We start from the raw sequence: 27,337 nt of genomic DNA, 5'->3' as shown, positions 1-27,337 counted from the left end.
TGGTCCCAGTCACTCCCCGTTTATGGGGCCTCAGCCGAGTCCCAGGGCACAGAGCTGGGGTTGGGAAACTCGGCTTTACAGGTTTCACAGTGCTGTTTGTGGATCACATTGTGGTTTGCATTGAGCTTGAGGGAGGCTGTGTGTGTGAGAGAGAGTGTGTGAGTGTGTGTGTGTGTGAGTGTGTGAGAGAGTGTATGTGAGTGTGTGTGTGTGAGTGTTGACACCCTGCTCAGCAATCTCAGTCTTGCTGTGCAGGTGGACCTCGTCCTGCACTTCCCTTTGTGTTTTTTACTCACTGTGGAAGTAAAGGCTGTGGAAGCCCTGCATCATTTTTCCAAAGCCATTGCTTGCACCGTGTCTCTGTGTCACATTATGGTAATTCTAACAATATTTCAGACTCTCATTATAATTGTTTGTTGTGGGAATCTGTGATCAGCAATCCTTGACGTGACTGTTGCAAAAGGATTACAGGGCTTCCCTGGTGGCACAGTGCTTAAGAATCTGCCTGCTAGTGCAGGGGACACGGGTTCAAGCCCTGGTCCGGGAAGATCCCACATGCCGCGGAGCAACTAAGCCCGTGTGCCACAACTACTGAAGCCTGCGTGCCTAGAGCCCGTGCTCTGCAACAAGAGAAGCCACCACAACTAGAGAAAGCCCACGCACAGCAACGAAGACCCAATGCAGCCAAAAATAAATAAATAAATTTTAAAAAAAAATAGAAGGAGCTTCTCTCCCCAACAGGGAGCAGCCTTCTTCTTAGGAAAAAAAAAAGGATTACAGCTCCCTGAAGGCCTAGATGCTGGTGAGCATTTTTTAGGAATAAAGTATTTTTTAGTTAAGGTATGCATGCACGTGGGTTTTTTCTTTTCTTTTTCAATTTTTAATATTTTAATTTTTTGGCTGTGCCGTGTGGCTTGCGGGATCTTAGTTCCCCGACCATAGGGCGAACTCGTGTCCCCTGCAGTGGAAGCGCAGAGTCCTAACCACCAGGGAATTCCCTATGTTGTTTTTTTAGATGTGATACTTTTACACACTTATTGGACTACGGTACAGTGTAAACGTCACTTTTACATGCACTGGAAACCAAAAACTTCGCATAACTCACTTTATTGCACCACTCACTTTATTGCGATGGGCTGCAGGTGAACCTGCAGTGTCTCCAAGGTCTGATTGCACGGTGTTACCATCTGTAGTGTCCTCGGACCTTATTCCTCTTGCTGAAAGTTTGTGCCCTTCGACTGGCCTCTGAGGGAGGTTTAACATCACAAATGGCTCTTCGGATTCATTTTCTTATAATCACCTGACATCCCCAAACTCTCTGGAAAATTCTGGCTTTGAATAAACTCAACTGTGGCATCTAAAGGGCAGGACCTTCGCTCATGGAGCTGGCTCCTGCCCGGCTCTCCTGCCTCTTCGGGCTGCAGGAGGCCCTGGGAGAAAGCACCCACCCTTGTATCCAGGTCAGGGAATGTGCCGGCCCCTCGGGGAGACCCTGGCCTGGTTGGACAGCCTGCACATGTTAGTCACCTCTCCCTTCTGCCCCCAGTTCTGGAAATTCTCCAGCTGTGCCAACAGCAGAGGCCAAGGGCCTGGGCGGGGGCCAAGCCAGCAGGGCTGCCTGACGTGCTCCAAGTGGTGCTGCCCCGAGGGCCAGGCTGTGGCCCCGCGGGGCGTGTGTCTCCCCATTTTGGTGATCTCTCCATTTGTTCCGTGTGTCCGTCCCTCATCCCATGTCTGCAGGGTTACTTCTGCGCTACGATTGATGTCTCACTTTAACTTTTCTGTAGCCTGGGGTCCTAATGCCCACAAGACGTGGCTGCCATTACCACTGCCCTGAAAGCCCACTGAGATTAGGTCGTGGCGTGGCTAACGGAATTATGAGTTTTTAACGAAAGTCATCCACCCATAGTTCTTGGTTCTGGTGGTTCTTAGACAGTTACTGACAGGGTTACAGAACAGAAAGTAAGACGCCCCCTGGCCGTGTGCGTTGCTCTCGCGCTGATGTGTTTCTGACAAAGGAGGATGCAGTGTGTCCAGTCATTTACTTCTTGGCAAAGCAGGGTTCTTCTTTTACAACGAGCCGCGGGGCTGCGCCTGTGTCTTCTGAGAGCCTGACCAGGAAGGTGCCCCCAGCCGCTGCGCCGGGTGTTGCAGGTCCCGGAGGTGGTGCTGAGGGTGACAGAGGCCTCGGCGGCATCCGCCTGACAGCTCACCCTGTCCAGCCACCCGATCCTTGCTCTCTCCTGAAGCCACACCTCTCGTCCCTCCAGCGCTGACCCGCTTGCCGCCAAGCTGCACAGCATCCTCACAGATGAGGCTTTTGAGTTTTACTGTAGCCAGTGCCACAAACAAATCAACCGCCTTGAGGATCTTTCTGCTCGCCTGAACGATCTTGAAAAGAATAGGTAACCTATGCGGTGCCTGACCTGCTCTCTGTCCTGGGGGAGGCAGACTCCGCCTGCCCGCAGCCGCCCCCACTGCCCTGGCCCAGGTGCCACTCCCTATGCCTGGCCCACTCCGGGGGCTTCCTCCAGAGGCCGGGCAGACGTGCGGACAGCGGACTCTTCTCCGGCCCCTGCCCTGCATGTGCTGTTCCTGGTCTGGTGCCCTGTGTGCATGCCACGGTCCAGTCCCCTGCCTCTGCCCTGCCTGAAGACAGCCAGCATGTGGGAGAAAGTCTGCTTTTAGAAAGATGTGCTTTCTCCGTTTTACTGAAAGATGTTTGAAGTTGAGAGTCACAAGAAGTAGCACTGGGAAATCTAAAGTGAGAGTAGGTCTTCAGTGCAGACTTGTGAGCAGCTTTCAGGGGCGTCAGTTTGAATCGGGGTGAGCCCTGCCCTGAGCTGGTCTCCGGGAGGCTGTGCAGCCTCCGTCAGCGGCAGAGTCACTGGCTGCTCTGTCCCCGGAACGGGCCGCTGGGCCCAGCATGCCTGCTGCTCTTCGCCTCTCCCTCTCCTCATCTCCTGGTTCCTTCTCCGCCCCCTGTACCCACCCCCAGTCAGAGTCCCAGGAGGAGGCACCTGGCTCCTCAGAGCCTCACAGGCTCCAGCTGCAGGAAACATTTTGGGTGGTTTGCACATGCTGACGTGTCCGTTAGGCAGATTGCTGATCAGCTTGTTGTGTGGAGGAGAGATGGGTCCTCGTGCGGCGCACCCCACAGCCCCAGCCCAGCGGAGGGAGTGAGGGGCTGCCAGGCGCTCTCGTGCGGGCAGCAAGGAAGGGGTGGGACGTGCCGACCAGTGCTGTGGGCTCCCATGCAACTTCCTGGAGGCAGGGGCCTTGGACTGGTGGGAGTTGCATGGAAGGTGAACCATCCTAATGGTTTTGGCACGTACGCTTCCTCCTGGGCCTGCTGTCTGCCCTTGGGGCTTGGCCTCGGCCACTCAGTCTGCCTGGTGGGCCCTGCGACCGACAGCCAGTAGTGTCCTGGTGCTGGTTCAGCCCTTCCTCCTGCACTTGTGTAGCTCAGAGCTTGGGCCGGGGTTCAGCCAGCACCTGGTCAGGTGAGGGATAGGGCCGATCGGCACCTTCAGAGGGGAGCTGGGGGTGCCAGCAGCGCTGAGGAGAACTGGAGGTGCTCTTTGAGGAGTTTCTAGGGAGACCAGGGATTCCAGAGACCCGCCAGCCTCCCTTTACCCCTCGTGTTCAGCCCAGTGCTCAGCGCTCCAGGATGGCCGCTCAGCCTGGCGGGGATGGTCATTTGTCCTTCCCGAGCAGGGACCTGCCTTCCCCGTATCTCAGTTCTCACCCTCCGAAGGTACTTGATGTGGAAGTGATCTTTTCCCACATTGAGGACCTGCCCCAGGGTGGCCACAGTCGCCTCTGCTAGGCTTTGTGGGGCAGAGAACAGACTGGGACGTGGCTGAGTCCAGCCAGCAAGTCCAGGGGGTCTCACATCCAGTTTCAGCCACCTGTTCCCTAAGACAGGCACTAACAAGGGGGTTAATATGCCATCAGAACCCTCGTTATAATCAGTCAGGAACTTTCCCCTACACACTCACTTAAGGAGATGTGAACCTTACCCATTGGTTTCCATGGAATTGCCTCAAAATAAACATATTTGGTCATGCTTTGTGGCTGGTGAAAGGTGATTTAGTCCAAACCATATTCAGACAGCAGCTTTGACGTCTGATATAATTTCTACCCAGTGAACCTCAGAACATACGTATTTTCCACATACCTGGGAGCCTCTGTAAAACGGTTCATTTTGTAGAAACTGAGACGTCTGCTTTACCCAGAGGTGCAAGTTATGCCAGCCCCTGAAGGGGGACAGCACACTGGACAGTGGTCTGTCCTTTCCTGTTGCTCCAGGATGAAATTAGACTTGTGTTCAAATGTACAGCATCAGTCAGGGCCCAGTCAGAAGAGGGGACCACACAGTAACTTGAATAGGAAAGTTTAATAGAGAGTGACCATTGTAACTGGGGATTGGAGTAACGTGGCATTGGCTGGGAGGAGAGCTCAGGAGGAGACGGGGCAGCAGCTGTGAGGGAGGAGCAGCGGGTCACGCCACCGGCTGCAGAGGGCGTAGCCGCACCTTCTAAAACTTGCAGAAGTCTGCCCTCTGGCTGCCAGGAAAGCTGTTCGCTGGGAGGGGTCTCACCAGAGGGACTTCCACCACGGAACTGCCTGGGAAGTGTCAGGTGCAGCCGCCCTGGTGGGATTCGGGAGTGTGGGGATCAGGGCCCAAGTTTAAACCCTGGTGCTGCCCAGGCAGCAGGGGCACCTGGAAGCAGGCCCTTTCCTGGGTCCCTGTCCAGCACCCTTGGCCGACGCAGCATCACAGGGCCAGGAGCTGGTAGGCAGGACGAGCCCAGAGCGGAGAGGCAGTGCGTTGGTAATGGGTACAGTTGCTGGTAATGGGAACAGTGTGTCTCCCCAGCCTGAGGGGGTCACAGTAACTGATGGGTGTGTGTCTGTCTGGCCGTGACGCTACTCTTGTTCTCATAGGTTGAAGCTAATAGTTTAGCAGTTAAATTGGGAAGCAAACAAGGGGTACGGTAAGCTTGGCCCTTTTGCCACTGCAGGTGATCACGTCAGGCAGGCGACATGGGGCTGACTTTCCTGTCCTGAAACGGCGGCAGGAAAGCTTTGCGAGTCTCTGCGCAGCTGGGCTGGTAGAGGTTGAAATGTCAGTGCCAGAGTTAAAACCGACAACAGAGCTTTCCTGTACACACGGGCCCGTGTCACGCCTTGTGTGGAGCCTCTGACGGCCGAGCCTTTGGAGGGCAGTGTGGCTCCAAAATCACTTGGGACGTGCCATTGGCCGATGGCTCGAACCCAGCATGGCCACCTGTGGGTCCAGGCACTGGGGCCAGCCCCTGAACCGAGGCCCGGTTGTGACACCATCTGAAACTTCCTTGAGGGCTGGGACCAGGTGACAGGCCCCTGAGATTGTCCCCGTGTCCCTGAATGTTTTGCTGAGCGAGCCTTTCCGTGCATGGAGCTGGCCTCGGGAGCGGGTGCTGCATGCCTGCGGACGCGCCCCCGCCCCATATCTCTTTCGCCTGAGTTTCCTGCTTCCTCTCCATCCTCCCTGTCTGTTCTCTGACACCGTTTTCCTGTTTGTTTTGATTTCTGCAGTCCATCGAAGCGGCTCTCCAGCAAGAAGGTGGCAAGGTAGGAACCCTGGGTGCCCACTGAGGTGCTCTTCTGAAATGTGTCACTGGTCACAGTGCTTTAAAAACTTGTTTAGAAAATACTATTTTCAAGGTATTTTTTTAAAAACTTCTGAAAGTTACTTCTCATGGTTTGGGATTGAAAATAGTTTGAGGGGACGGGTTGTAAAAAGAATTTCCAAAGCAGTAGATTTGGACCTGTGTTTGTGGCTGGGGGTCCGTGGTGGAAACTTTTGTCCTTCCTCCTGTTCAGTTGAGTCTTTCCCATGTGAGGGCTGTAGGCTAACCTGGTGGGGAGGGTCAGCGGGGGCCCTGATGCCACAGCCCAGGTCTGGGTCCACCTCCTTCAAGGGCTGTGTCCTTTCCACCCCTGCTGGCTCCCCAAGGTGAGGAGGAGGTGGAGGAGCTTCTAAAGAACAAGCGTTGGTGACCACTTCTTCATTTTTCAGTTTTGGGAGCTGCCCACTGGCTTCCTGCAGTGAGAGGTAACAGCACATGCGTTCACCCCTCCTGCCAGGCCTGCTCTAGGCTTGTAAGATGCCGGCATTCTTCACAGGAAGCCATGTGATGTGTTACTGGATTTCCTTTCTAAGATGAGTTGTTGCTTCTCCTGGAGGCAGTGATTGCCTTTATGTTTTTATTTGCATCGTCTTCTGCCTCCACTGCCTGGCCCTGCTGCTGCCTGAATGGTTCCCCCAGAGCCCTAACCCTCTCCACCCATACTGTGTGGGCTGCACGGCTGCAGCCCCGCATGTCTCCCTGATGCCGGGTCCTGGTGTCTGTTTCAGGTGTTGGATCATCTCGCCCCCTGAGCCCCTTCTTCCTTTTTTTAATCTCCATTTTCTATCCAGCACGTCTTCTGGTAGCTTCTTGAGAAAAGACGTGCCCAGGAAATAAATTTTCGAGCCCTTGTTGGACATTTTACTCCTGTGGTTTGGCTTGGGGTGGAATTCTAGATCAGAAGTGGTTTCCGTTTAGCCATTTTGTAGGCGTTGCTCATTATCCTCTAGTCCTGGTGCTGCTGCAGGATAGTCTAGTGCTTGCTGGGTTTTCTTTGTGACTGCTTTTCCCTTCTGGAAGCTTTTAAAAGATGTTCTCCCTGTCCCTGAAGCTCAGACATTTCAGGACGAATCTTGTGTGTCCTTTCCACCGTTAATTACGCTGGGTGGAGTGAGAGGCGTGGTTCCAGTCTGGAAGTGCCTGCCCTGAGCTCTGCGGGCCTCTCTGGAGCGCAATCCGATCCGCAGAGCCCTCCACCCCACCTCCTGGTCCTGGAGCTCCTACCCCCGGAGCTCCTGCCCCCAAAGCCCCTGCCCCCGGAGCCCCTGAAGGCGGCCTCTCTGCTCTGGCTCCCCCACCCTTCTCTGAGCTCTGCCTCTCTTGCTAGAGGTCTCCCTCTGAGTGGGGTCCTGCCTGGCTGCCGACCTTCAGGTAGTTCATAGGCTGTGGTGCAGCCCGTTTGGAGGCCTGCAGTCCTGAGTTGGGTGCCTGGTGGGGGCCGCCCCTCCCCCATCTGAGCTCCTCCCTGCTGCCCCTCAGGTGCCAGCCGCCTGGGCTCTCCTCCAGCGTCCGGCGCCCTGGACATCTCATCTCTGGCCCTGTCTACCCTCCTGCTTCTGTCCCTGAGGATGTAAAACACTTGTTTTTCTTTTCCTGTCATGTTAAGGGCTGAGGGTCCAGGGGAAGCAGAGGTGAATCCAAAGGCCCACCCTCCTCACTTGCTCTCTCCATCACCTGGGTCTTGGGAGCGTCCTAGTAATTCCAGACCATGCTTTGATCATAGTTTCAGCATTCCCTTCTCGCTCCACCTTTTACCCAAACAGCCTGCAGGTGGTGAGACTAAAGCAGCTGACTTGCCCTCCCAGCTCCCACACCAGGCACGTGGACGGACCTGGAGCCACCAGGGCCCGGCTCCTCGGCTTTTGGCCTCTGTGGCTGCTGCTCTGAGAATTCATCTTCCTTTGCAGATACCCTCTGGTATAAAAAAGGCCAGCCTGCAGGTGTTTGTTGTTTACAAACAGGCATCGTCTGCAGCCGGTGCACACACACACACACACACACACACACACGTGCACTTTGAATCTGCTGCTCTTCTGCCCTTAGAACTGCCACCAGCCTTCCAAGGAAACTCAAAATGCTTGCTGTCATTTCACTCTTGTGGCATCGTTTCAGCCCAGGCCTCTGACCTGGCTGTGTGCTCGCCTGGGTGCAGATGGCTCTGGGATCGGTGTGCCTGGGGACCTCACAGGGCGACAGCAGGTCTGGGGTTGGGTGACATTTAGGGTGCAGTCCCATCCACCGGCCAGGCTTGACCTGACTCCCTTTGGGGTGGATCAGGCATCCCCTCCCTTCCCCTGGTAGGTCTCCTGAGCCAGGATGGGCTTAAATAAACAAGCTCCCCACCCACCATGGGAGGAACCTTGGCCTTACCCTAAGGTGGCTACATGCTGTGGCCACACACCCCAACCCCAGATTCAGTCCTTGGAAAATGCCTGAACCCCTGGTCTGAGATCAGGATCGGGTGTCAGCCCCCAGGCTTTGGACCCTCCTCAGGGTGGTCTCTGGGTCTGGGGTGGGCAGCTTCCTGCCCCAGGAGTGGCGTCAGGAGCTCATGTTTAGGTCAAGGTCATGGATGTTAAGAGGAGTGATTAGATGGCAACTTGATGGCCTGTCCTCCCCTGGCCCTTGGGATTCAGCGCCCTGGGGAATTGAGTGAAATCCACAGAAATGCGCTGATACGTACCCCCCAGGGCACAGTTGGGGATTGTGGTCTACAGGGTTAAAGATGCCCTTCCTTTTTGTTCCCCTGAGAATGTTTCTGGAAAAGAAATGTAAGGAATGCGCAAGCTCAGTCAGTGCTGAAAAGGAAATAGAACTTCTTATGTTTGGTAAAGAGACTGTACTTTTTTTTTTTTTGGCCATGTGGCACGGCATGCGGGATCTTATTTCCCCAACCTGGGAACGAACCCGGGCCTGCTGCAATGGAAGCACAGAGTCCTAACCACTGGACCACCAGGGAAGTCCTGAGAGTGTACTTTTTAACAGTGTTTTATTGAACTGGCTCTGTGCTGTGTCCTTAGTTATGTGACAGCCTGCAGATCCCCATTCTGTAGCATAGGGAGGGTGCCTAGCTTCCTCAGGGTCACACAGTGCTGAGGCGTCTTCCGCATGTGTCAGAGCCAAGGGCCTGTGCCCTTTTCACGGTCGGCCCCCAGAGGCCCCGAGTGTGTCTTGCCATGGCTGCCCCAGGAGGTGTGCCTGGAAGTCAGAGATGGAGAGGACGTGGAAGTTACGGTGTGCCCACAGGTCATGACCTTGAATTAATGTTTCACGGCTCGGGGAAGATGAGATTATTTCATATCACTGAGAGGAGTGACGTCCTGTTTTACTGCCCAAGTTCAAAGTATCTTGGCCCAGTAGCTGGTAGGGAAGGAGGCCAGGCCCGTTGGGCTCCACAGACTATGGCCTGTTCACCCAGCCCTCGGTAGTGGTGTCCTGCCCGGAGTCCCCTTCGGTGGAGACCTGGCCGCCTGCTGCTGGGTTCTGCTTTCCAGACCAGCCTGGGGGTGTTCATGTGTACAGGCCTGGCCGCGAAGTTGTCCCCCTTCTTTGCTCTCCTTGCTCTGCTGAAGGACCTTCTCTGGACAGGGCTGTCGTTTATTCTCCCCAGGCACCTGCATCAGTCAGGGGCCCTGACCATGGAGGCCCTGCAGGACCCTCCCCCAGACCCTGTGGAGGGCATGGAAGAGGACATTGCTGACAAGGTAGGCCCTGGATGGATGGCAGGGCCGGAGGGCCACGTGTGGACAACTCAGCGGCCTCAGGCGCAGGCCCCCGGTGGGTGTGTTGAGTGAGGTGCGCAGAGGGCACAGTGGGAGGTGGTGATGGCGCCGGCAGTGCTGCGCCGTCCACCAGCCCTGATGATCTCTGGCGGGTTTCCTCGGGTTGGCAGCCGCGGGGTGAACAGGAGAGGTGTCACGTTGTCCATGGAGAGGTGCCGGCCGGGGAGGCGGGAGGGCCCGCAGCCTGCAGTGATCCTAGAGCCAGGACGGTGGAATCGGCCACTCCTGAGAGGTTGCTGGGGGCAGGGCAGCCTCCCTGTGGCCAAGGCCCTGGGGCTCCAGGACCAGCTCCAGGAAGTGCAGGGGCAGGGTGGCCACAGACACCACCCCCACCTTCTCTCCCACCTCCTTCTGTCCCCCTCGCCCACCTCACCCTGCCCCCCACCTCCTGGACCTCTACAGCACCTCCAGCATCTCAGCTCTGCAGAGCCCTCCCCAGCTCTCCGGTCTGGTCGTCATGCCTCCCACCGCCTGGTGAGCGTGTCTGGCTCCAAACCCCGGGCCTTTCTGTCACTCGAGTCCCCAGCGTGAGCCGCCTCTGTGGGCTGTGTCTGGCAGAGCAGTGGCCCTGCCTGCGGCCCCTCAGCTCCTTTGCCTTTGAGGTTCGAGGGCACCACGTGCTCCCCCGTCCTCACTGGTGCCCATAGGGCTGCGCTGCCTCGTTCACGGAGCGTCTCCAGCCTGGTGGGCATGGCCTCCAGGACAGTCTGCGTGGGGCACACACTCTCCCACCCCCTTGATTCTCAAGCCACCATCTTGCTCCCCAGGTTGTCTTCCTGGAGAAGCGAGTGTCGGAGCTGGAAAAGGACACGGCTGCCAACGGGGAGCAGCACAGCCGGCTGAGGCAGGAGAACCTCCAGCTGGTGCACAGGTGAGTTCAGGCCTCTTAGTGCCTGTGGGATGTGATCCGCCCCCTGGTCGTTCTCCTCCCCTCAGGTTCTCTGAGCACCACCCTCCATTCAGCTGCTGGATGGTGTGGGGTGAGCAAGGCTCCTGCTGAGGGCTCTCACCAGAGGAAAGGGCGAGGAAGGGACCTCTCAGGAGAAGCCGGGGCCGACACCCGGCCTGCAGAGTGCCTGGCTGGGATTCCCATCTGGGGGTGTCTGGCGTGTGCCCCGCTTCCAAGACCTGTCCTGACCAAAGGTGCGCCCCCCACCCCACGCAGGCTTGCTTCATCTCCGCATCTCCTGGACAAGGAAACCAAGGCAGCAAGTGGGGGCTCTGGGGTGGGGCCAGTGCCTCCAGAGCTCCCTGTGCTCGGGTACTTGACCCACCCTTGAAGCATGGGGTCCTCATGGGGCGTAGCAGTGCAACCGAGCCCCACGTGGGAGCCGCGAGCTCTGAGTTAGAAATAACAGCCGTGTGGAAGTCGGTGTAAGGAGGGAGCAGGTGCTTCCCCATCTCCTGTTTTGCAGACTTTTCACAGCACGTGGTGTGGTTTTCGGTGTTGGGAAGCCGGTCACGCTGTGTACCTCACCCCAGTTTGCAGCACTTCTCCTGCAGAGGACAAGGGACTTGGCCTGTGTGCAGCCAGAGGCTTGGGGTCACAGACCCCTTTCAAGAGGTCCAGAGGCTGGGAGCACGGCATGTGTTCTGGGCGAAGCCTGGCCCTGCCGAACCCTCTGCAGCCCCAGGCTCCTCACCCTCCGAGCACTTGTACCAGCGCTGGACACGGGCCCCGAGGCTCTGGGGGACGCTGGCCTCCTGTTGTGGCTTCTCCTGGGCGAGATGGGCCTTCATGACCTGTCCTCCTGCTCTTGGAGGCTGGGAACCGGGATGTGCCATGCTGTCCTGGGCGCCTCGCCCACTGCTATAACAGAGCAGCAGAAGCACATTCTCCTGTGTGGTCGAGACCCTGGCTCGGGGGCCACCTGCTTTCCTGCCCTGCTTTGCTGCTGCAGAGCCAGGGGTGGGGTCGGCCCTGCTCATGCGAGGGCTGGGGCTCCAGTGCTGCGTCTGCAGGACGTTCCTTACTCCCTCCCTGTCCTTGTCCAGGGAGATCTGGATGGGCCACCAGACTCCTTTCTCCAGCTGACTGGAGGTTCATCTCATCCAATGGGCACTTATCAGTTATCCACGTTTGTGGTGGAAAGTCCACACTCTGTGCCCTGCCCGGCCACCCAGCCCCAGGGCCTGTCATATCCACTTCCTGGGGCCGTTTCTGCCAGTGTTTGCCTAAGTTCCCCTCAAGCACACACTCCTGCCGCTGCTGCTTGGCGTTTCCCAGCCGCACTGACCCGCCGCACTGCTCTCCTTTCCTTCCATCCTAGGAGTTCCACCTGCTTTCTCCACATCTGGTTTCTTATTCTCCAGATTCCGCATTTCTTTGCTTACTCGCTTTCTGAGCAGATGCCCTACTCGCAGCATAGGAGCCAGGCTTCCTAAGGCCTCACGTGTCTGAAAACGGGGTTCTGTCGTATCCCCCCTCCACCCCCACCATCGATAGTGTGGCTGAGTCTGGGATCCCGCTGGGAGCTGGGTCCCTGGAAGCCGGCTCCGCTGCCGTCTGTCCCGTCTGTGACCAAGGCCCTGGCACCGCTGGGCTCACTGCTCTGTGGGGTCCTATTCTCTCCCGACGCTGTGAGGGTCTCTTGTTGTTTCCTGTGCTGAGGGCACGTGGTTTCCAGCCTTTAAATCTGGAAAACATGTCTCTCAGAGTTTCTTCCATTTTCTTGTCTGTCTGAACTTCTGTTAATCAGATATCAGACCTTATGGACCTTCCTTCTCATTTTCTTTACTTCCTTATTCTCTAACTTTCTCATTATTCTTTTTTTCTGTGTAATAATCTTTGGTTTTCTCCTTCATTTATTCTATTGAATTTAAAATTTTGTCGTGTCGTAGTTTTAATGGCTAAGAGTTATTTCTGTTACCATTCCTTCTGCGACAGCTGCTCCTGTTTCGTGGACGTGGTGTCTCAGGCCTCTGAGGGTGATAGTTACAGGGCTTCTGTGGTGTTTCCCACATGATGTGTGTCTCCTTCAGGTCGTTTTTTCTGTTTGCTTTGGCCACTTTGTATTAAGAGCTTTCCTGTGATGTCTGGTGGTCTTTGGCTGTCTGTTCACTCTTGGGTGCGAAGCACCAAAAAGCAGATGAGAAACCCTGTGTGGACGGGCAGCTTGGAGGCATGGGCTCCGGCCGTCCACAGGCAGAGCCCAGAGCCCTTCTCTGTGGTTTGGTCCGTTCCTGTCTCCTGCACTTGGGAGTGGTGGTCTGGGAAGAGGCCAGGGTCAGGGTGCCCATGTGTACCTTCCTTCTGTCCCCATGTTCTTGCTATACCTGCCTTCGAGTCTGCCACGGCTGACCTGGGTGGGGTTGGTCTGTACACCATGTCTCCAGCCTGGAGTATCAGTGCAAGGTGCCCTGGGGCCAGGCACCTGGTGGGCTTGTGCCCGGGAGGGTCTCCTGCCCACACCCAGCGAGCAGGAGGCAACTGTGGGTGCAGGCCAGGATGGGGGTAATTCCCCCTGGGAATGATGGGGACTGTCCTTGCCGTCAGGACTGTGCCGTGGTCTGAAGGCCAGTCACCCTCTGTGAGGTGAAGGGTGTTTGGGGGGATACATGTCCTGCTTCAGAACTGCCCTTGACTAGAGCTGTGGGCCATTGGGGGACGTCTCAGTGCCTTCCTGTCCCCTCTCTGGGCAGGGCCGCTCTCTCCAGCTCTGGGCTCAGCATCTCAGGACGGTTTCTCCCCTCCCCCTTTGCCTTGCAGAGCCAATGCCCTGGAGGAGCAGCTCAAGGAGCAGGAGCTGAGAGCCTGCGAGATGGTCCTGGAGGAGACACGCAAGCAGAAGGAGCTCCTGTGCAAGATGGAGCGAGAGAAGAGCATCGAGATCGAGAACCTGCAGGCCAGGTGGGGGAGAGGGGCGACGGGGGACCCGCGGGCCAGGTTGGGGAGAGGGGGACGGGGGACCCGCAGGTCAGGTGGGGGAGAGGGGGACGGGGGACCCGCAGGTCAGGTGGGGGAGAGGGCTGATGAGAAATGCAGCTGGGCTCTCACCACAACAGCTGGCCACCCCAGGAGGGCACAATACCTAGGAACAAATTTGATTTTACGAACAGTGGAAAAACCTTTGTGAAGAAAACTAAAAAACTGTACTGAAGGCCACAAAGTATTTGAAGGCAAAGACTGACACTACCTGGATGTCACTTTCTCTAATCTTTCTCCAGTGGATGCTGCACCATTCAAAATCAAAGTCAAAATCTTTTTTTAAGGCAACTTGAGAAAATTACCCCTATGCTCCCCTGAAGGCATAAGCCTTAGATAAGTCAGGAAAAGGGGAGCATACTCTGTGCAGACACCCCACAAAGGCACAGGAGTGGACCAGGAACTCAGGCTGGGGGCGTCCACTCACGGTGACACGTGGATCTCAAACGTTGTTTGTCAAAGAAAACCAGCAGAGAACCTAGATGTCCACAAGTTAACAGTCACCTGGAGGTTCCTGCTCATCCTCCCTCTGCAGAGCTCGCTCCTGGGTGGGTAGTGATGGGGAGGCGGGTATTTCACAGTCTTTTTAACTGAATGGGCACCACTCTCAGCCTTCATCGTGCAGCCATTTTACCCTCATGAACGACAACTCTAGGCTCTTTAGCATGTGTTTACCTCCAGCTCTTAAAGCTGGAAAATACATTTTGACACATTTTCAACAGTGGGAGGTGGCAGGAGGGACTGCACACAGAGCTGTGCTGGGGTCTTCCTGGACGGGAGGCCTCCCTGGGGGCTGGCCCGCGGTGTCACCTCCCAGGAAAGCCTTCTTCCTGGGCCTCGGCACAGTGCCGTCCAGTGGACCTGCAGGCCACAGCCTCTCCGTGCGGCCCTGTCCACTGGGCTGTGGGTGCCTAGGGGCGGGCCGCCCTGCCTCCCGTGTCTGCCAGCACCAGAGCCTGCACGGCAGGGGGCATCCTGCTGGCTGAGTGGGACATCCTGCTGGCCGAGTGGGACAGCAGCTGCAGGGGCCCGAGGTGGACAGGGCCTCATGAGGCCCTCACAGAGCAAGATGGGACTCGGGGTCACTGCTGCCTGCTCTTTGCACCTCAGTTAGCAGCTCCATGTGCCTGGACCCTGGTGGCCTCCCTCAGCTCCCTGGGGTTCTTGCGGGGGTGAGGACAGCGGGGCCATGGAAGGAACTGGGGATTCTCGGAGAAGGGCTGGGTCTGTGGCTGGGACAGAGGAAAACCGGCAGAGCCTGGGGTGCCAGGAAGCAGAGAGGTGCTTGAACAGAAGCACACACAGACGACGGTGTGTCATGGCTCCCAGTGGGCATAGCTGGGGCACAGTAGGAACCGCCATCCAGAGTGTAACCCAATGTGGACTCCTGCAGAGGAGACCAAATAACACACAGACATGTCCGCTCGGGGGTCCCTGGAGCGTAGACTGGACCCCATGACTGGCCTCCAGACAACAGAGAAGGAACGGGAAAAGGAGAACTTGACAGAGGAGACACCTGGCAGACACACCCCAACCAGGCGATCCAGGTCAACGTCACCCATGATGCGAAGGGCACCTCTTCTCTGTGGGATTCTCCCCAAACCCACAACCTGTCCAGTCACGAGAAGACACCAGACAAACCCAGTCTGAGGGACATTTTACCAAATACATGACCAGACCTGCTCAGAACTGTCAAGGTCATGAAGAGCCCGGGAAGTCCAGAGATTGCTGCAGACCAGAGGGGACAGAGGAGCCATGACGGCTAATGCGGTGCGGGGACACCAGACGGGAAGGAGCGCTGGTGGGAAAGCTGTGTTGAGTCCATGGGTTGGTCATTTGCATTTCCAGCATGGGTGTGATGAACGCCACGATGGTGAGCAGATGCCTGGAGAAGCCGAAAGGGGCTCAGGGTCCGTGGAACTCGCTCTGTGTCTGCAGCTTCTCTGTAAACCGGAGGTGTGTGGAGACACCATCCTGGCTTACGAGAAGCTTTGGCCCAGGGCCCTTGTGTGGGTGCGTGTGGTGGCCGGGGGACAGCTCTGCGGGTCCCAGCCTTGTTCTTGTGACCCAGGCTGCAGCAGCTGGACGAGGAGAACAGTGAGCTGAGCTCCTGCATGCCCTGCCTGAAGGCCAGCATCGAGCGCTTGGAGGAGGTAAGCTGCCGGCCAGACTCTCCCCGCCCTCCACCCCAGGTGACTTTGGGCCATCGGGACCTGAGACAGGTTCTCCAAAGCAGGGCAGCCGCACTGTTGGCCGATGGGCCTGTGGGGGTGTGGCTGCAGGCCAGGAAGCTGTGCTGCTTGAGAGCAGGCTGGTGGCCCCGGGGGTGAGGGAGCCAGGACACACTGGGCCTGGCCGTCCCTTTCCTGGAAGATGCGCGACCCTGCCTGGCTTCCCGGCATCCTTGGGCCTGAAGAGTCACGCATAGATTAACACCTGGTTTGAATCTAGGATAATGTCCTTGAGGGGCTGACTTCAGCTTGACCCCTTGTGCCCCGTGGTCCCCTCCCCACCCAGGGACCCCTGGGCAACTCTGCACCCTGAGGACACCTGAGAGCACTTGGGCTCTGGCCTCCTCCCAGAAACAGTCCCGGGCGCCTCGCAGGCCCACCTGCCACGTGTCGGGCGCAGACAGCTGAGGAGAGCTGCATGGATGGGCGGCAGACGGGCGTGTCTCCGGCAACTGTTTCGTTCTTGCAGGAGAAGCAGAAGCTGCTAGATGAGATTGAGGAGCTGTCTCTACGGCTCAGTGAGGAACAGGAGAACAGGAGGAAGCTGGGGGACAGGCTGAGCCACGAGAGGCACCAGTTCCAGAGGGACAAGGAGGCGACCCAGGAGGTGAGCACAGAGCCCCGGGGTCCCCCCCCCCATTGGCGTTCAGACCGCCCCAGAGGTCCTGAAGCCAAGCTGAGCCAACCCCCGCTGCTGCAGCTGATCGAGGACCTGCGCAAGCAGCTGGAGCATCTGCAGCTCTTCAAGCTGGAGGCCGAGCAGAGGAGGGGCCGCAGCAGCAGCGCAGGCCTGCAGGAGTACAACAGCCGCACGCGGGAGAGTGAGCTGGAGCAGGAGGTCCGGAGGCTGAAGCAGGTGCGGGCTGGGCTTACGCTTCCGGGGGCCGACATGGGGGTGCGTGGGGGCCGGTGCCCGAGTTGGTGGTCCTGCCTCGGCCCAGAAGTGACGCCTCGTGTCCCCCAGGACAACCGCAGCCTGAAGGAGCAGAATGATGAGCTCAACGGGCAGATCATCAACCTCAGCATCCAGGGCGCCAAGAACCTCTTCTCCACGGCCTTCTCTGAGTCTCTCGCCGCAGAGATCAGCTCCGTCTCCCGCGACGAGGTAACACCCTGCCCCGTCCCCTGCGGGTGTCCGCAGTCTGGGCACCTGGCACCGACCCCTAGCTCCTCCCACAGCTCATGGATGCCATCCAGAAGCAGGAGGAGATCAACTTCCGCCTGCAGGACTACATAGACAGGATCATCGTGGCCATCATGGAGACCAACCCGTCCATCCTGGAGGTCAAGTAGTGCCACTCAGCGGGGCTCCAGCACAGCACACACGCAGCTGAGACCGAGGTCCCTCACCCACCGTGGAGCACACAGCTGGGCAGGGCAGGGCGGGGGAGGAGGGATGCTGGGACCGGAGCCTGCGGTGGCTCTGGCCTCTCGCTATGCCCTCCTTTCTGCAGAGAATGAGGGACAGTCTCTCAGGCTGGGGTGAACCCCTCTGTGACCTCTCCCACGCTTCCTGCCTTGTCAGGGAAAAAAGGAATGAAATGGGTCCCCGCCAGGGGTGCTGCTCCCTGTGCCCGCCAGGCACCCTAACCTGGTGCCATCCAAGTCTCAGCCACTCCTGGATGGCATAGAAGCCCCAGGACCCTGGCACCAGACATGGTGGGGCAGGGGGAGGACAAGCAGGAGAGGCCAGTGTGTGTCAGGGTCTGGCCAGGAGCTGCAGGGCCGCCCCCCTCCAGCTTTCCTGGAGCTGCTCAGGCTGACATCCAACCAGAAGGGGCCCCTTGGTCCAGCTTCAGGCCCAGGGGCCTCTAGGCCACGGGCCTGTGCTCACGGCCAGCCTCTCGCTGCAGTAACTCTGGGCGCTGACACTCCTGTGACTTGAGTCATGGCATGGAATGTGCTGTCTGTATCGCGTGGGTGTTGCTGTTCCCCTCTGACCCTGGGGGTTCAGGCAGGGCTGTGGCTCCCAGGGGTGTGTCCTCTCCTCCCTGTGCGGATCTCCGCTGGCCCGAGGAAACCGAACGTCTGGAACCAGTTTCCTCTGGGAGTTTGAGGTCTTTAGGAGTCGTCCTGTCTCCACAAGGTGCACTTTGCAGGAGGCTGGGGCGGGCAGGCTCTCACAAGTACACAGTTCAAGGCCTTCCTGGTGGCTTGGGGGCTCCTTCAAGGAAGCCCCTGCCCGGCACTTGCACTGACAGGAGCAGCAGCATCACCCACAGGGGCTGCTGGGCCTGCCCTCCGAGCCTGAGCGCCAGCCAGGAGCCTCCGGGTGCTCCCAGGTGGGCCAAGACCCTGCACACAGGCGGGCCACCGTTGTGTGCAAGCGCATACGTGAGGGTGTGTGTGTGCGTGCGTGCGTGAGCAAGCGTGTGTGTGGCTCTGTGTCCCTCCACCCTCCACGTGGCCCACCTTCTACACTAAGATTTAAGACGTTGCCTCGTATTGTATATTTTGGGGAAAGCTTTGGGTGTAAATCAATGTAAACTTGGAGGAGAGATTTTTCTATCGTGTAGAGTAGGTATTTTTTATAGATTGAAGGTTGATCAATTTTTTAATACTTCTAAGAGAGAAAACTATCTGTGTATACACATGAAATATATATATATGTACGATAATAAACACTGGAACTCTGCTCCCCGCCCAGCTGTGCCCCGCCACACAGACTGGGTCTGTTTCTGTGAACACAAGCTGCTCTGAGACCTTCACGCAGACGCCGGGCACTGGTTGGCACGCTGACCCTGTTTTCACCCCCTCGAGAAGGATTTCCAGGCCGAGCAACAGTGGCCTGGATGATGTAGGAGCACGAGGCCAGGGGCCCCAGCACCGATGAAAGTTGGTGCTGCATGTGAGGGGGCTGAGGGGCGGGCCAGGAGCTCCCCATGGCGTCATCTGGGCTTGGACAGCAGGAGGCCTTCTGGTCCAGCCAACCCCTCTCAGAGGCAGCAGGATTCCCCCTCCCGGCTGGGCCCACAGGGGAGTCCAACTGGGGATGCTTCTGGGGTGGGGTGACGTGGTGGGGCCCCAGGGCCATGTGTTCATGGTAGGACACAGCCCCCAAGTGCAGCCTGGCTGCTGACATGGTGCTGAGGGCCAGCCAGGCCGAAGTGGGTAGGGGCAGACACAGTACCCAAAGGAAGACACAGGAAAGGCAAAGGCACCATGGGATTGGGCAGGAAAGGCTTGGCAGGGAAGCCAGGGAAGGAGAACTCAGGTGCCACTGCAGTCATGGGGATGCCACCAAGGAGCTTCTAAGGGTGAGTGACCAAATCTGACTTGAAGGGGGGCTGTTAGCTAAAAGTCCCCCAAACTTGATTCCCTGGCCTAGGCATCTCCCACCTCCTAGCACGGAGCTACCTGTGTACCAGACACAGATGGAGAAACTGAGTCCCCACCCGACCACCCAGTGGGGCAGAGAAGGGTTTGAGCCCAGGTCTGCTGCCCACTCAGCCCCCGGGTGATGACAGGTTGGCCTGGCCTGCATCAAGCAGGGCTCCCAAGGCCTTGTCCTCAGCTGGGGGTGTGGCATTAAGACACTTTGAGGGTCACCAGGAGTCCTGGGTGCTGTGTGAGTAGCACCGAAGGGGCAATTGGAGGGTGTGGATGTGTTGCAGGAGTTCCTGCCTGGAGCCGGCATCCCTGCCAGGATTCGGGGGAGGGCCTGGAGAGGATGCAGGCCCCCAACCATGCTCCTGGGGCTCAGAGGGGGTAGCTCCTCAGAGTCAATACATACATCATCAAGTTCATTAGTGGGGGGCTTCCCTGGTGGCGCAGTGGTTGAGAGTCCGCCTGCCGATGCAGGGGACACGGGTTCGTGCCCCGGTCCGGGAAGATCCCACATGCCGTGGAGCGGCTGGGCCCGTGAGCCATGGCCGCTGAGCTTGCGCGTCTGGAGCCTGTGCTCCACAACAGGAGAGGCCACAACAGTGAGAGGCCCGTGTACTGCAAAAAAAAATAAAGTTCATTAGTGGGGCTGGGACTTGTACCTGGCCACCCCCAAGGCCCAGTGCTTGCCAGGTGCAACCAGTGGGCCACGTGGCCAGGGCAGCCAGGGAGGGCAGCATTGTGGTGGGGCCTGGGGTGCGGGCTTCACCCCCAGACTCCTGGTGGAGTTGCACAAGGGGGCCGGCTCAGCACTGGGGGTACCGGGGTGCTCCAGCAGGTTCAGGAGGTCAGTGGGGGCCTGGGAGGGCCTTGTCCCTAGCCTTGCTGCACTGGGGACATCTCTGCTGACCTGGGAGGAGGCCAGTGCCTCTGCTTTGACACCGGGTGATGTCCCGGGTCTGTCCGTCGGGAGCTTGAAGGGCCCGTCTCTGCCTAGGAGAAGCTGGGTGTGGGGAGAGGCCTTTCCATCAGGTTAAGCCAAAACCAGGAAGGAGCTCCTCCCCGTACCCCACTGAGGCCTGCCAACCCGTTCCATTTCCACTGTCAAACGTGGGGGCCTGTCTGCAGTCCAGCTGGTCCCACCAGCCAAGGCTGAGATCCTTGCCCTGGTCCTGCAGGAGTCCCAGCCCTACTAGAGACAGAGCCCTCTTGGGACAAGGTGGGGTGGGAGAACACATGACAAAAACCCATTGTAAATGGAAATGGCAGTGCCTCGCTGCTGCACAGGAAGAGCTTCCCGGAGAGCCCAGGCAGGTGGCCCAGGCGGAGTGTGCCCAGAGGGTGCTGGAGGGGACCGCGGAGTACACATGAGGCCACTGTCAAAAGTGCATCTCTCCCGTGTGCGGAGCCCCCACCCCCAGCCCCAAAGCAGATCCTGTCTCAAGTCAGCTCCTCCCTCACGTTGCTAGAGCCCCGGCTTCACCCTTCCAGGTCTTGGCCAAAGAGCACAGAGCAAGACTCTGCCCCTCCCCTGGAAGCAGACTGCTGGCAGGTGGCTGCACAGCTGACCCCAGCCCCTGGTTCCTCGTGCCCCACGTGTACTGCCCGGGTCCTTGGCTCAGCCTGCTCCAGCCTGTCCACACTAAAGGAAGGGGTGCCCGCCTTCACCCCCAGCCCTGTGGCACCAGCGCCTGTCACTCCACCTGCTGGTGGTTCAGAGACCAGGAGATGGAGGCCCTGTGAGGGCATCTCACAAAGCAGGTGATTACGGGTCGTTAGGTAAAACCTGCCAGAGCACAGGTGTGTCCTGTCCTCAGCCGCCTGCTGGCCTCAGGTCCCACGTGCCTGTCACACCACGGAGGGTCCCTGTGCCCTCATCCCCATAGAATCTCCACTCCTTGAGAGCATTTGTTCACTGCTGTGTCCCAAAGCTGCGAAAAGCGCGAGTGAGACCTGCACAGGGACACTTGAACTAATGCTGCCCCCCACCCCCTCTCCCCTCTGGGTGGCTATCTCCTGAAGGTCACTTATCTTCTGCTTTATAGTTACTTAAAATTTACACCTATGTGACTGAGAACATCTAAGATGATCACAGGTTGACCGTACAGATGCATCCCTGGTCTCGCTGCTCTGGTCCTCCTGCTGCCCCTGCACATGAAACCTGTTCCTTCCAGTTCTCTCCTGGGACAGTCTTGAAGAATCCTCCTGAGGCCCTCTTCTGGTGACTGGGCTTTCTCCCTGTGACAGCAGGCCTTGGCCCCTTACTGGGGAGAGCTGGGATGCTCCTGCTCTCTCCCCACCCCCACGTAGGGACTGGCTCTGCAAAACCCTGCAGTGAACTGGCAGGAACCTCAGCTATCAGGTCACCAGCCTCAACTTCGGCTGTTTTTCTTGTTGGGAGGTTATAGGGCTGTGGACACCGGTTCTGGCCCAATCACCCCAGGCAGTGCAGACGGAAGGGGGCTGGGAAGGAAAGGGACTTGTGGTCACTGAGCCACCACTAGGAGTCGGCCCTTAACTCCATTCTCTAGTGATTCTGCAGCCACCAGGCCTTGGTCAGAGGCCTGTCATTGTCACCTTCGTGCAAGTGAGGAAGCTGGAAGTGGGCTGAGTCCCCAGAGGCACTCAGGAAGCAGCTCTGTCTCGGCTGTCTGAGCCCAAGCACCTATGATTGGGACGTGGGTGTCCTGGCTGCAGCACCTGGAGAATAAGATGGAGGTTTTCCAGGAGCATTGAGCGCCGTCCCTGAAGGTCCTACTGACTGGACGCTGGAGCAAACATTACCTAACCTCCCCTTGCAAAACTCCTCTCCATCTGGAGGCAGAACTGGACCACAACCACTCTCCTTAAATCTGTCTTAGCTTAGGGACCTTGCTTCCGTGTCTCCTGCATGGGCCGTGCCTTCTCAGGATCCCCACGCGCCCCTGAATACCAGGGTCCCTGGAGCTCCGCCCTCAGCATCCCCACTCCCCGCTGTGGCTTCTCCGTGCTTCGGTTGTGCCTGGTAAACCGCTGACACCAAAGCGCTTTCAGCAGGTCCTGCTGCCTCCACAGCCTCTAGGCGACAGAGGGACCTCCGGCTGCCCAAAGGACAGGGAGCGGCCGCCCCTGAGGAGGCTCTTTGCGAATGGGGGCGGATTCTGCTCAGAGGCCCCCCGCTCACCACACCGGCTTCCTTCCTGCCAGGCGCCGGACTGCGCCTCCCTCCGTCCTCCCAGCGGCGCGGGGGTGCTGGTTTCCCCGGTGGCCGAGGAGAAACTGGGGCTCAGACAAGCAACGTGCCCAAGTCACACTGAGTGGCACGGCCTTGGGTCAGCCCAGGTCGGTCCCAGCGAACCGGAGCTTCGGACCATGAAGCCTTTGCGGGGACCCGAGGAAGCAGACAAGCCCAGAAGGACCCCGTAAGGGAGGTGGCAGGTGTGCGGACACCGCAGACCTCAGGGGCCCAAGAAAGGTCAGCGGGCGCAGCCCCGCGCCTACCTGCACGGCAACCGGAAGCGCCGTGACCGGGGAGGGCTGGAGGTCCCGCCCCTTTCCTCCAAGCGGGGCATTCTGGGAGTTGTAGTTCCGGTCCCGTCGGGGCCTCCTTCAGCACGGAGCGCCGCCCGGGACCGGGCTCGGCCACCTCCCTGGGCGCCCCGGGAAGTCGGAGAGCGCCGGTAGAGGCGGCTACTGGCCATCGCCCCGGACTCCGCCTCCCGGCCTGCCTCGCGCGCCGCGCCGCCTTGTGGGAGTGGTAGTCCGGGAGAGGGATTCACAGCGCCGCGTGCGCCCCGGGCGCGCCGTAGCCGCGGGGCCCCGGCAGGGCGCTACGCTACGGAGGCGGCGCAGGGCGCTGCGCGGGACGGGTCGGGCCGGGTCGGTGCGCTTGCCCGCTCCGTCACTCAGCGCGGGAGGCCGTCGGGGCAGCGCGCCGGCGGCAGAGGGCCCGCCCGCCCTCCGAGAACAAGTTGTGGGCCGGCCGGCGCAGGCGAGCGAGCCCGGGCCGCAGGGACTGAGGAGGCGCCGCGGGTTTGCGGAGGTGAGTCCCGCTCCTGGGCCAGGCCAGGGCCGGGGGCGCGGCCTGGACCCCCGAGGGGCCGTGGTCGACGGGCGGCACCTCCTGGGCTTTGGCCGGTACCGGCCGGGCTGGGGGCGCTGCTGGAGAGGGGAGCCGGCGGGACCTCGAGCAGGGGGAGACCAGCCCGGGGTGCTAAGGACACGGGAGGCGGCCTCAGCCCCTCCTGCCCTTGAGTGCCCTTACCTCCGGGCAGTGTCTCGGCCCCGGCGACGTTAGGGGATGTATCCCGGGGCGGCCCCGTGGAGTGGGGGAGCAGGCGCGCCCTGTGTGCCCACTGGCCACCAACCACATTTCCTCCTCCCGTCCCTCTATTGCTGGCGGAGCGAACCGAAAAGTTACCTATGGTGGCCCTGAGAATGTTTGCTAGGCTGCCGGCCGACCCAGCTCTTCCTGTTGCCCACAGGAGGGGCCCTTCTGATCCTGACCAGTGCAGCCTTGTTGTGTTGTCAAGTGGCCCTGACTGGGCTGGCTCTCGGGACCCCTTAACACACAGGAATTTGTGACCGGACTCCAGGCAGCAGGACCCCAGTGAGGCCAGGCCTGGGAGTTTGGGGTCCTGTGGCTCGGAGCCATGGCGTCCTGTGAGGGAAACGGGCTCAGCTGGGTGCTTGGTAGTTCTGAGCTCTTTCTGGGAGCCCCTCCTTTGGAGATCCCTGAGCTCCTCCCTCTGCCTGGGTCTGGGGGGCTGTGTGAACCACTGTTAGGAGGATGCCGGTAATCACCTTCCCGCCCCCAGAGGCTGGGGGGAGGGGGTAAGTCGATCCTTCCACTTCTGAGTGCTTTCCTCAAATGTGGGGAGAGAGGTAGTGTTTCCCTGGCCCAAGTTGCAGAAGGAGGGCCCCAGATGGACGGGGAGCCTAAGAGCCACTACTCTGCAGCCTGGCTGGTGGGAGCAGGTCTTGGAGAGGCCAGCTGAGCCTGGCCCTGGTGTTGAGCTCCTCTTACTTCTTCTCAGGTCGTTCTGCTCCCAGGACAAGCACCCCTCTTTTCTTCTGCATCTGAAACTCTATAGAGCTGCTTCCCCTGAGCAGCCAGGCTGGTGATCTCGTGACCTACTGAGAGCCAGGCTTAAGCCCCGCTGGGCCCAAAGCTCAGTGATTGCACAGCTTTAGACAGGCACCTTCGGTCTCGGATCTTGTGTCTCTGCTTTGAGCCCCGGGGCTCTGAGAGCAGGAAGTGGCTGGGCCCTCCGATCCTGCATCTGGAGGATGGTTCCAAACCCCTCTGCCCTTCTTGACAGGGTAACTTTGCTGAAACTCCTTGCTCTCAGGCCCTGCATGAAATTCTCTGGGCCCCTGTCTCTCAGGTAGCACTCTACTAAGCCCCACTTTACAGACCCGGAGGCCGAGGCTGAGGGGCAGCCGTGGCTGTTGGGGAGGGTTGGATGGGGCTGCACATCCAGGTCTCTGATCCACGAGGACGCCTTTCAGCCTCTTCCTTCCACCACTGACGGTTTGTTTTTTATACATGGAGTTGGGAAGGACTCTGCTGTCCTAAAAATTCTCTGAAACCACAAATGTTTTCACCGGCCTGAGCTGGTTGGTGAAGAGCCTAAGTGGTGTGGCCCACACCCTGACCAAGGGTGCTCCGTGGCCTCCGGGTCAGTTGGCTCCTCACCCTGCTCTTTTGCCTGGACTGCCTCAGGCCCTCCCACCCGGCACCCACAGGAGCATCCCAAAGCAGGAATATGGTTGTGTCTCTCTTGCCTAATCCCTTCTGCCAAGTTCACAGGCAGGGACCACTCCCCCCCACCCCCTGCCCCGCTCTGCCAAGAATGCCTAGCAGGCCTGTGGTATCCCTTTGGCTGTCTCCGGCTCCCCCTGTGCCCAGCACTGCCCCATTTGCACCAAGGGCAGGGTGGTCAGCGAGCATCCTCTGTCAGCTGCTCGCTGGCAGGCAGCTCTGGTGACCCAGCTCTAAACTCGGAGGGGAGCTCCGGGGTTGGACGGGGAGGCATCCAGAATGGCCCCTCTCAGCCTCTCATGGATGAGGAAGGGTCACTGGCCTCCACCTTCTTTGAATGAGCTGGAAGGAGGCTGTGGGTGGAGTTTCGGCTTGGAGACCTGCCCAGCCACACCCTGTCATCCTGGGTCACTCTGCAGATGGCTGTGCTGGTGCTGCCAGGACAGTGCAGGGAGCCAGGGGCTGTGGGAGAGCAGCATGGGGCCTCCCGATGCCTGCGGGATGTGCTGTCCCTCCAGTAAGGACTTGTCTGGGGCACCCAGGGTGGACTCGCACAAGACCGAGTGGGACACATGGCCTCACTGCCTGTCCTGGCAGCACCATCTCACTTGAGCACCTGATCCACACCCTGCTGTCTGCTTCCCCCTTTCCCTGGTGGCCAGGCTGGGGGACATGCCTGGTTGGTGCTGCAGAATATCAGAAGGAAAATAGGTTGATAGCTGCTGTTGACGAGAGTCATGGTGTCTTTGTCCTGAGGAAGGCATCCATGGCTTCTGCTCCTCTGGGTCGTCTTGGCCAAAGGCCAGGGCAGGGGAAGTCCTCCCACACCCGGCCCCCCCACATCCACACTGCTAGAACCTCCTGCCCCTCCCCCCACGGAAGGGGAAAGGCCGCGTGTTTGGAGGCCCTGCAGCTCCTGAAAAGGTGCCTCCCTTTGGGGTGAGCTGGAGGCTCCAGTGCCCTCACTGTGAGGTGGCTCTGCCACCCTCAAGGCCCGAGGTCACTGGGCTGCCTGGGCCAGGGCTGCTCCTGCTGCCACTTGGCGAACAGAAATGTGCCAAAACCAAGTGCCAAACTAGAAAGTGAACTAGAAACGAGATCTTGGTGGCACCCCTGATCCCCTGACAATCACTTCCTTTTCCACGACGTACGACTGAGGCAGGTACAACTCAAAAGACACAAGACACGCCATGACCCTGTCCCCTTCTGGGAGGCAGCCCAGACCCCCGCAGCTTGTCCTTCAGCCTCCGTGCTGGCGAGCTGCCCCTCACACATGGGTTTGATTTTGAGGGGCCTGTCTCCGCTCCTCCCTCCCCAGAAAGCAGGGGCCCTAGAAGCAGAGCAAATCCCACCTGACACCTGCTGGTCGTTTATGTGACCAGTACTGACCTGTGGCTGGATGCCTCAGGGCTGAGGTGCTGGACAAGCAGAGAAGTCCAGAAACGCCAGCAGAGCGGCCACCTTAGAGTGTGTGCAGGCAGGGATCTGGGGCTCCAGCATTTCTCCCCAAGTTGGATGACAGGGAGTGCTCGTTACCATTTTGTTCCTAGGCCTGGTTCTTAGGGGCGTTGATAGCAATTTTCAGCAGAACCTCCACAGTCTCCTCTCAGAGGTCGACGATGCTGTTGTGGGGTTCTGGCCTGGCTTCGGGGGGGGGGGACATCTGGGCCTCACAGCACTCCTAGAAAGGACTGGCAGGGGGACATGTGCCCTGTGGGCAGTTGGAGTGGCCAGATGGTGCCAGGACCTGGGTCCAGATGAGTCTCAATGGCTACTGGCTGCTTGCCCAGAGCCCTGCCCCACCTGGGCACCTTTCCCTGGTGGCCCCAGCCATGGGCAGAGCCAGGCTGAGGGAGGCCTTGTTCCCTATGGCCCTGGCTGGCCTAGAGGTAGTTGTGGCCTTGGACCAGGTAGCGAGGAGCAGCTGAGTCAGGCCATACCCCTGGGGCCTCCACCCTCTGGGTGAGGGACAGATGCAGCTTCTAAAGGGACATAGTCCCCGGCCACTTCCCATGGGAGTGTTTCCCTGGGGCAGCGGAGGTGGGGCGGCCTCTGTGTGACCTTTGCCTCGGGGTTGGCCCTGGTCGGTCGACACCACTCTCTGATGGACTCTGGCTCCTGCCGATAAGCCTGGGGGCTGGGGCTTCAGACCCAGAGTCCAGACCCTTCCAAGAGAGGGACAAGGCATGCCCTCTGGGTGGATGTGCTCTTGGCAGACCTGCCACGAAGCCTCACCTCCCAAGGCAGAGCCCAGGCACGAGCACCGTGGATTTGTCCGGCTGCAGTGGAGCCGAGTGGGCACCCCCCTCAGAACCCTGCTCCTCACAGCCCTGCAGGCCGCCATGCCCCTGAAGCTTGGGGCTGTGGTCCCAGCATTCTGGGCACACCGCAAGGCAAACATGTCTCCTGGACTGTGTCTGCTGTCCCTTTGGTGCTCCCCAGGTAGAGGCACCACGTCCCCAGTGGCCCAGCCCCTAACTGTCCACCCCACTGCCCTCCCACCTTGTGGGTTTGGGCCCATGAACTGCTGATATGGGTGCCTGACCCCTCGAGGGTGACTGTGGGAGGATGCTGTCCCACCCATGCTGGGACAGGGGCCTCCTGGCATGTGGGGGGGGGTGTCCCAGCCTGGTTTCTGGAAGGGATGTAGGTGG

The 27,337-nt window shown here is 59.2% G+C and overlaps 2 protein-coding genes and 1 long non-coding RNA gene across 16 annotated transcripts in view; 2 read left to right on the top strand and 1 right to left on the bottom strand.

The window, feature by feature from the left end:
• The window catches only part of RAB11FIP3 (RAB11 family interacting protein 3), a 79,324-nt gene extending 61,073 nt beyond the window's left edge, over window positions 1-18,251 (top strand). For 2 of the 10 annotated variants that reach the window (XM_089896461.1, XM_089896466.1), the window contains exons 6-17: window positions 2,271-2,405; window positions 5,584-5,619; window positions 6,068-6,103; window positions 9,289-9,382; window positions 9,863-9,934; window positions 10,228-10,331; window positions 13,170-13,310; window positions 15,457-15,538; window positions 16,086-16,223; window positions 16,317-16,472; window positions 16,581-16,721; window positions 16,796-18,251. In XM_089896461.1, coding sequence (XP_089752587.1) covers window positions 2,271-2,405; window positions 5,584-5,619; window positions 6,068-6,103; window positions 9,289-9,382; window positions 9,863-9,934; window positions 10,228-10,331; window positions 13,170-13,310; window positions 15,457-15,538; window positions 16,086-16,223; window positions 16,317-16,472; window positions 16,581-16,721; window positions 16,796-16,909 — 1,249 coding nt within the window. In that variant the 3' untranslated portion in view covers window positions 16,910-18,251. The remainder of the gene's footprint in view (window positions 1-2,270; window positions 2,406-5,583; window positions 5,620-6,067; window positions 6,104-9,288; window positions 9,383-9,862; window positions 9,935-10,227; window positions 10,332-13,169; window positions 13,311-15,456; window positions 15,539-16,085; window positions 16,224-16,316; window positions 16,473-16,580; window positions 16,722-16,795) is intronic. The other 8 variants (XM_022594337.3, XM_022594336.3, XM_022594339.3 and 5 more) reach the window with 6 other exon arrangements.
• On the bottom strand, window positions 10,654-22,648 carry LOC149747441 (uncharacterized). The gene is made up of 3 exons (XR_016387854.1): window positions 22,421-22,648; window positions 15,997-19,558; window positions 10,654-15,270 (listed from the first exon to the last, which is right to left on the bottom strand). It is a non-coding gene; the product is annotated as an uncharacterized LOC149747441 (long non-coding RNA).
• CAPN15 (calpain 15) overlaps window positions 22,500-27,337 on the top strand; it is a 21,412-nt gene continuing 16,574 nt past the window's right edge. The window contains exon 1 of one of the 5 annotated variants that reach the window (XM_022594345.3): window positions 22,500-22,961. The gene's annotated coding sequence lies outside the window, so the exon portion shown is untranslated. The remainder of the gene's footprint in view (window positions 22,962-27,337) is intronic. The other 4 variants (XM_022594343.3, XM_022594342.3, XM_022594340.3 and 1 more) reach the window with 4 other exon arrangements.

Source organism: Delphinapterus leucas, chromosome 15, assembly GCF_059928025.1.
Source record: "Delphinapterus leucas isolate spDelLeu-1000000601 "Yukka" chromosome 15, BTC_Dleu_Yukka2, whole genome shotgun sequence".
Classification (NCBI taxonomy): domain Eukaryota; kingdom Metazoa; phylum Chordata; class Mammalia; order Artiodactyla; family Monodontidae; genus Delphinapterus; species Delphinapterus leucas.
The sequence above is the reverse complement of the archived record's forward strand: the minus strand, read 5'-3'. Positions and strand labels throughout refer to the sequence as shown.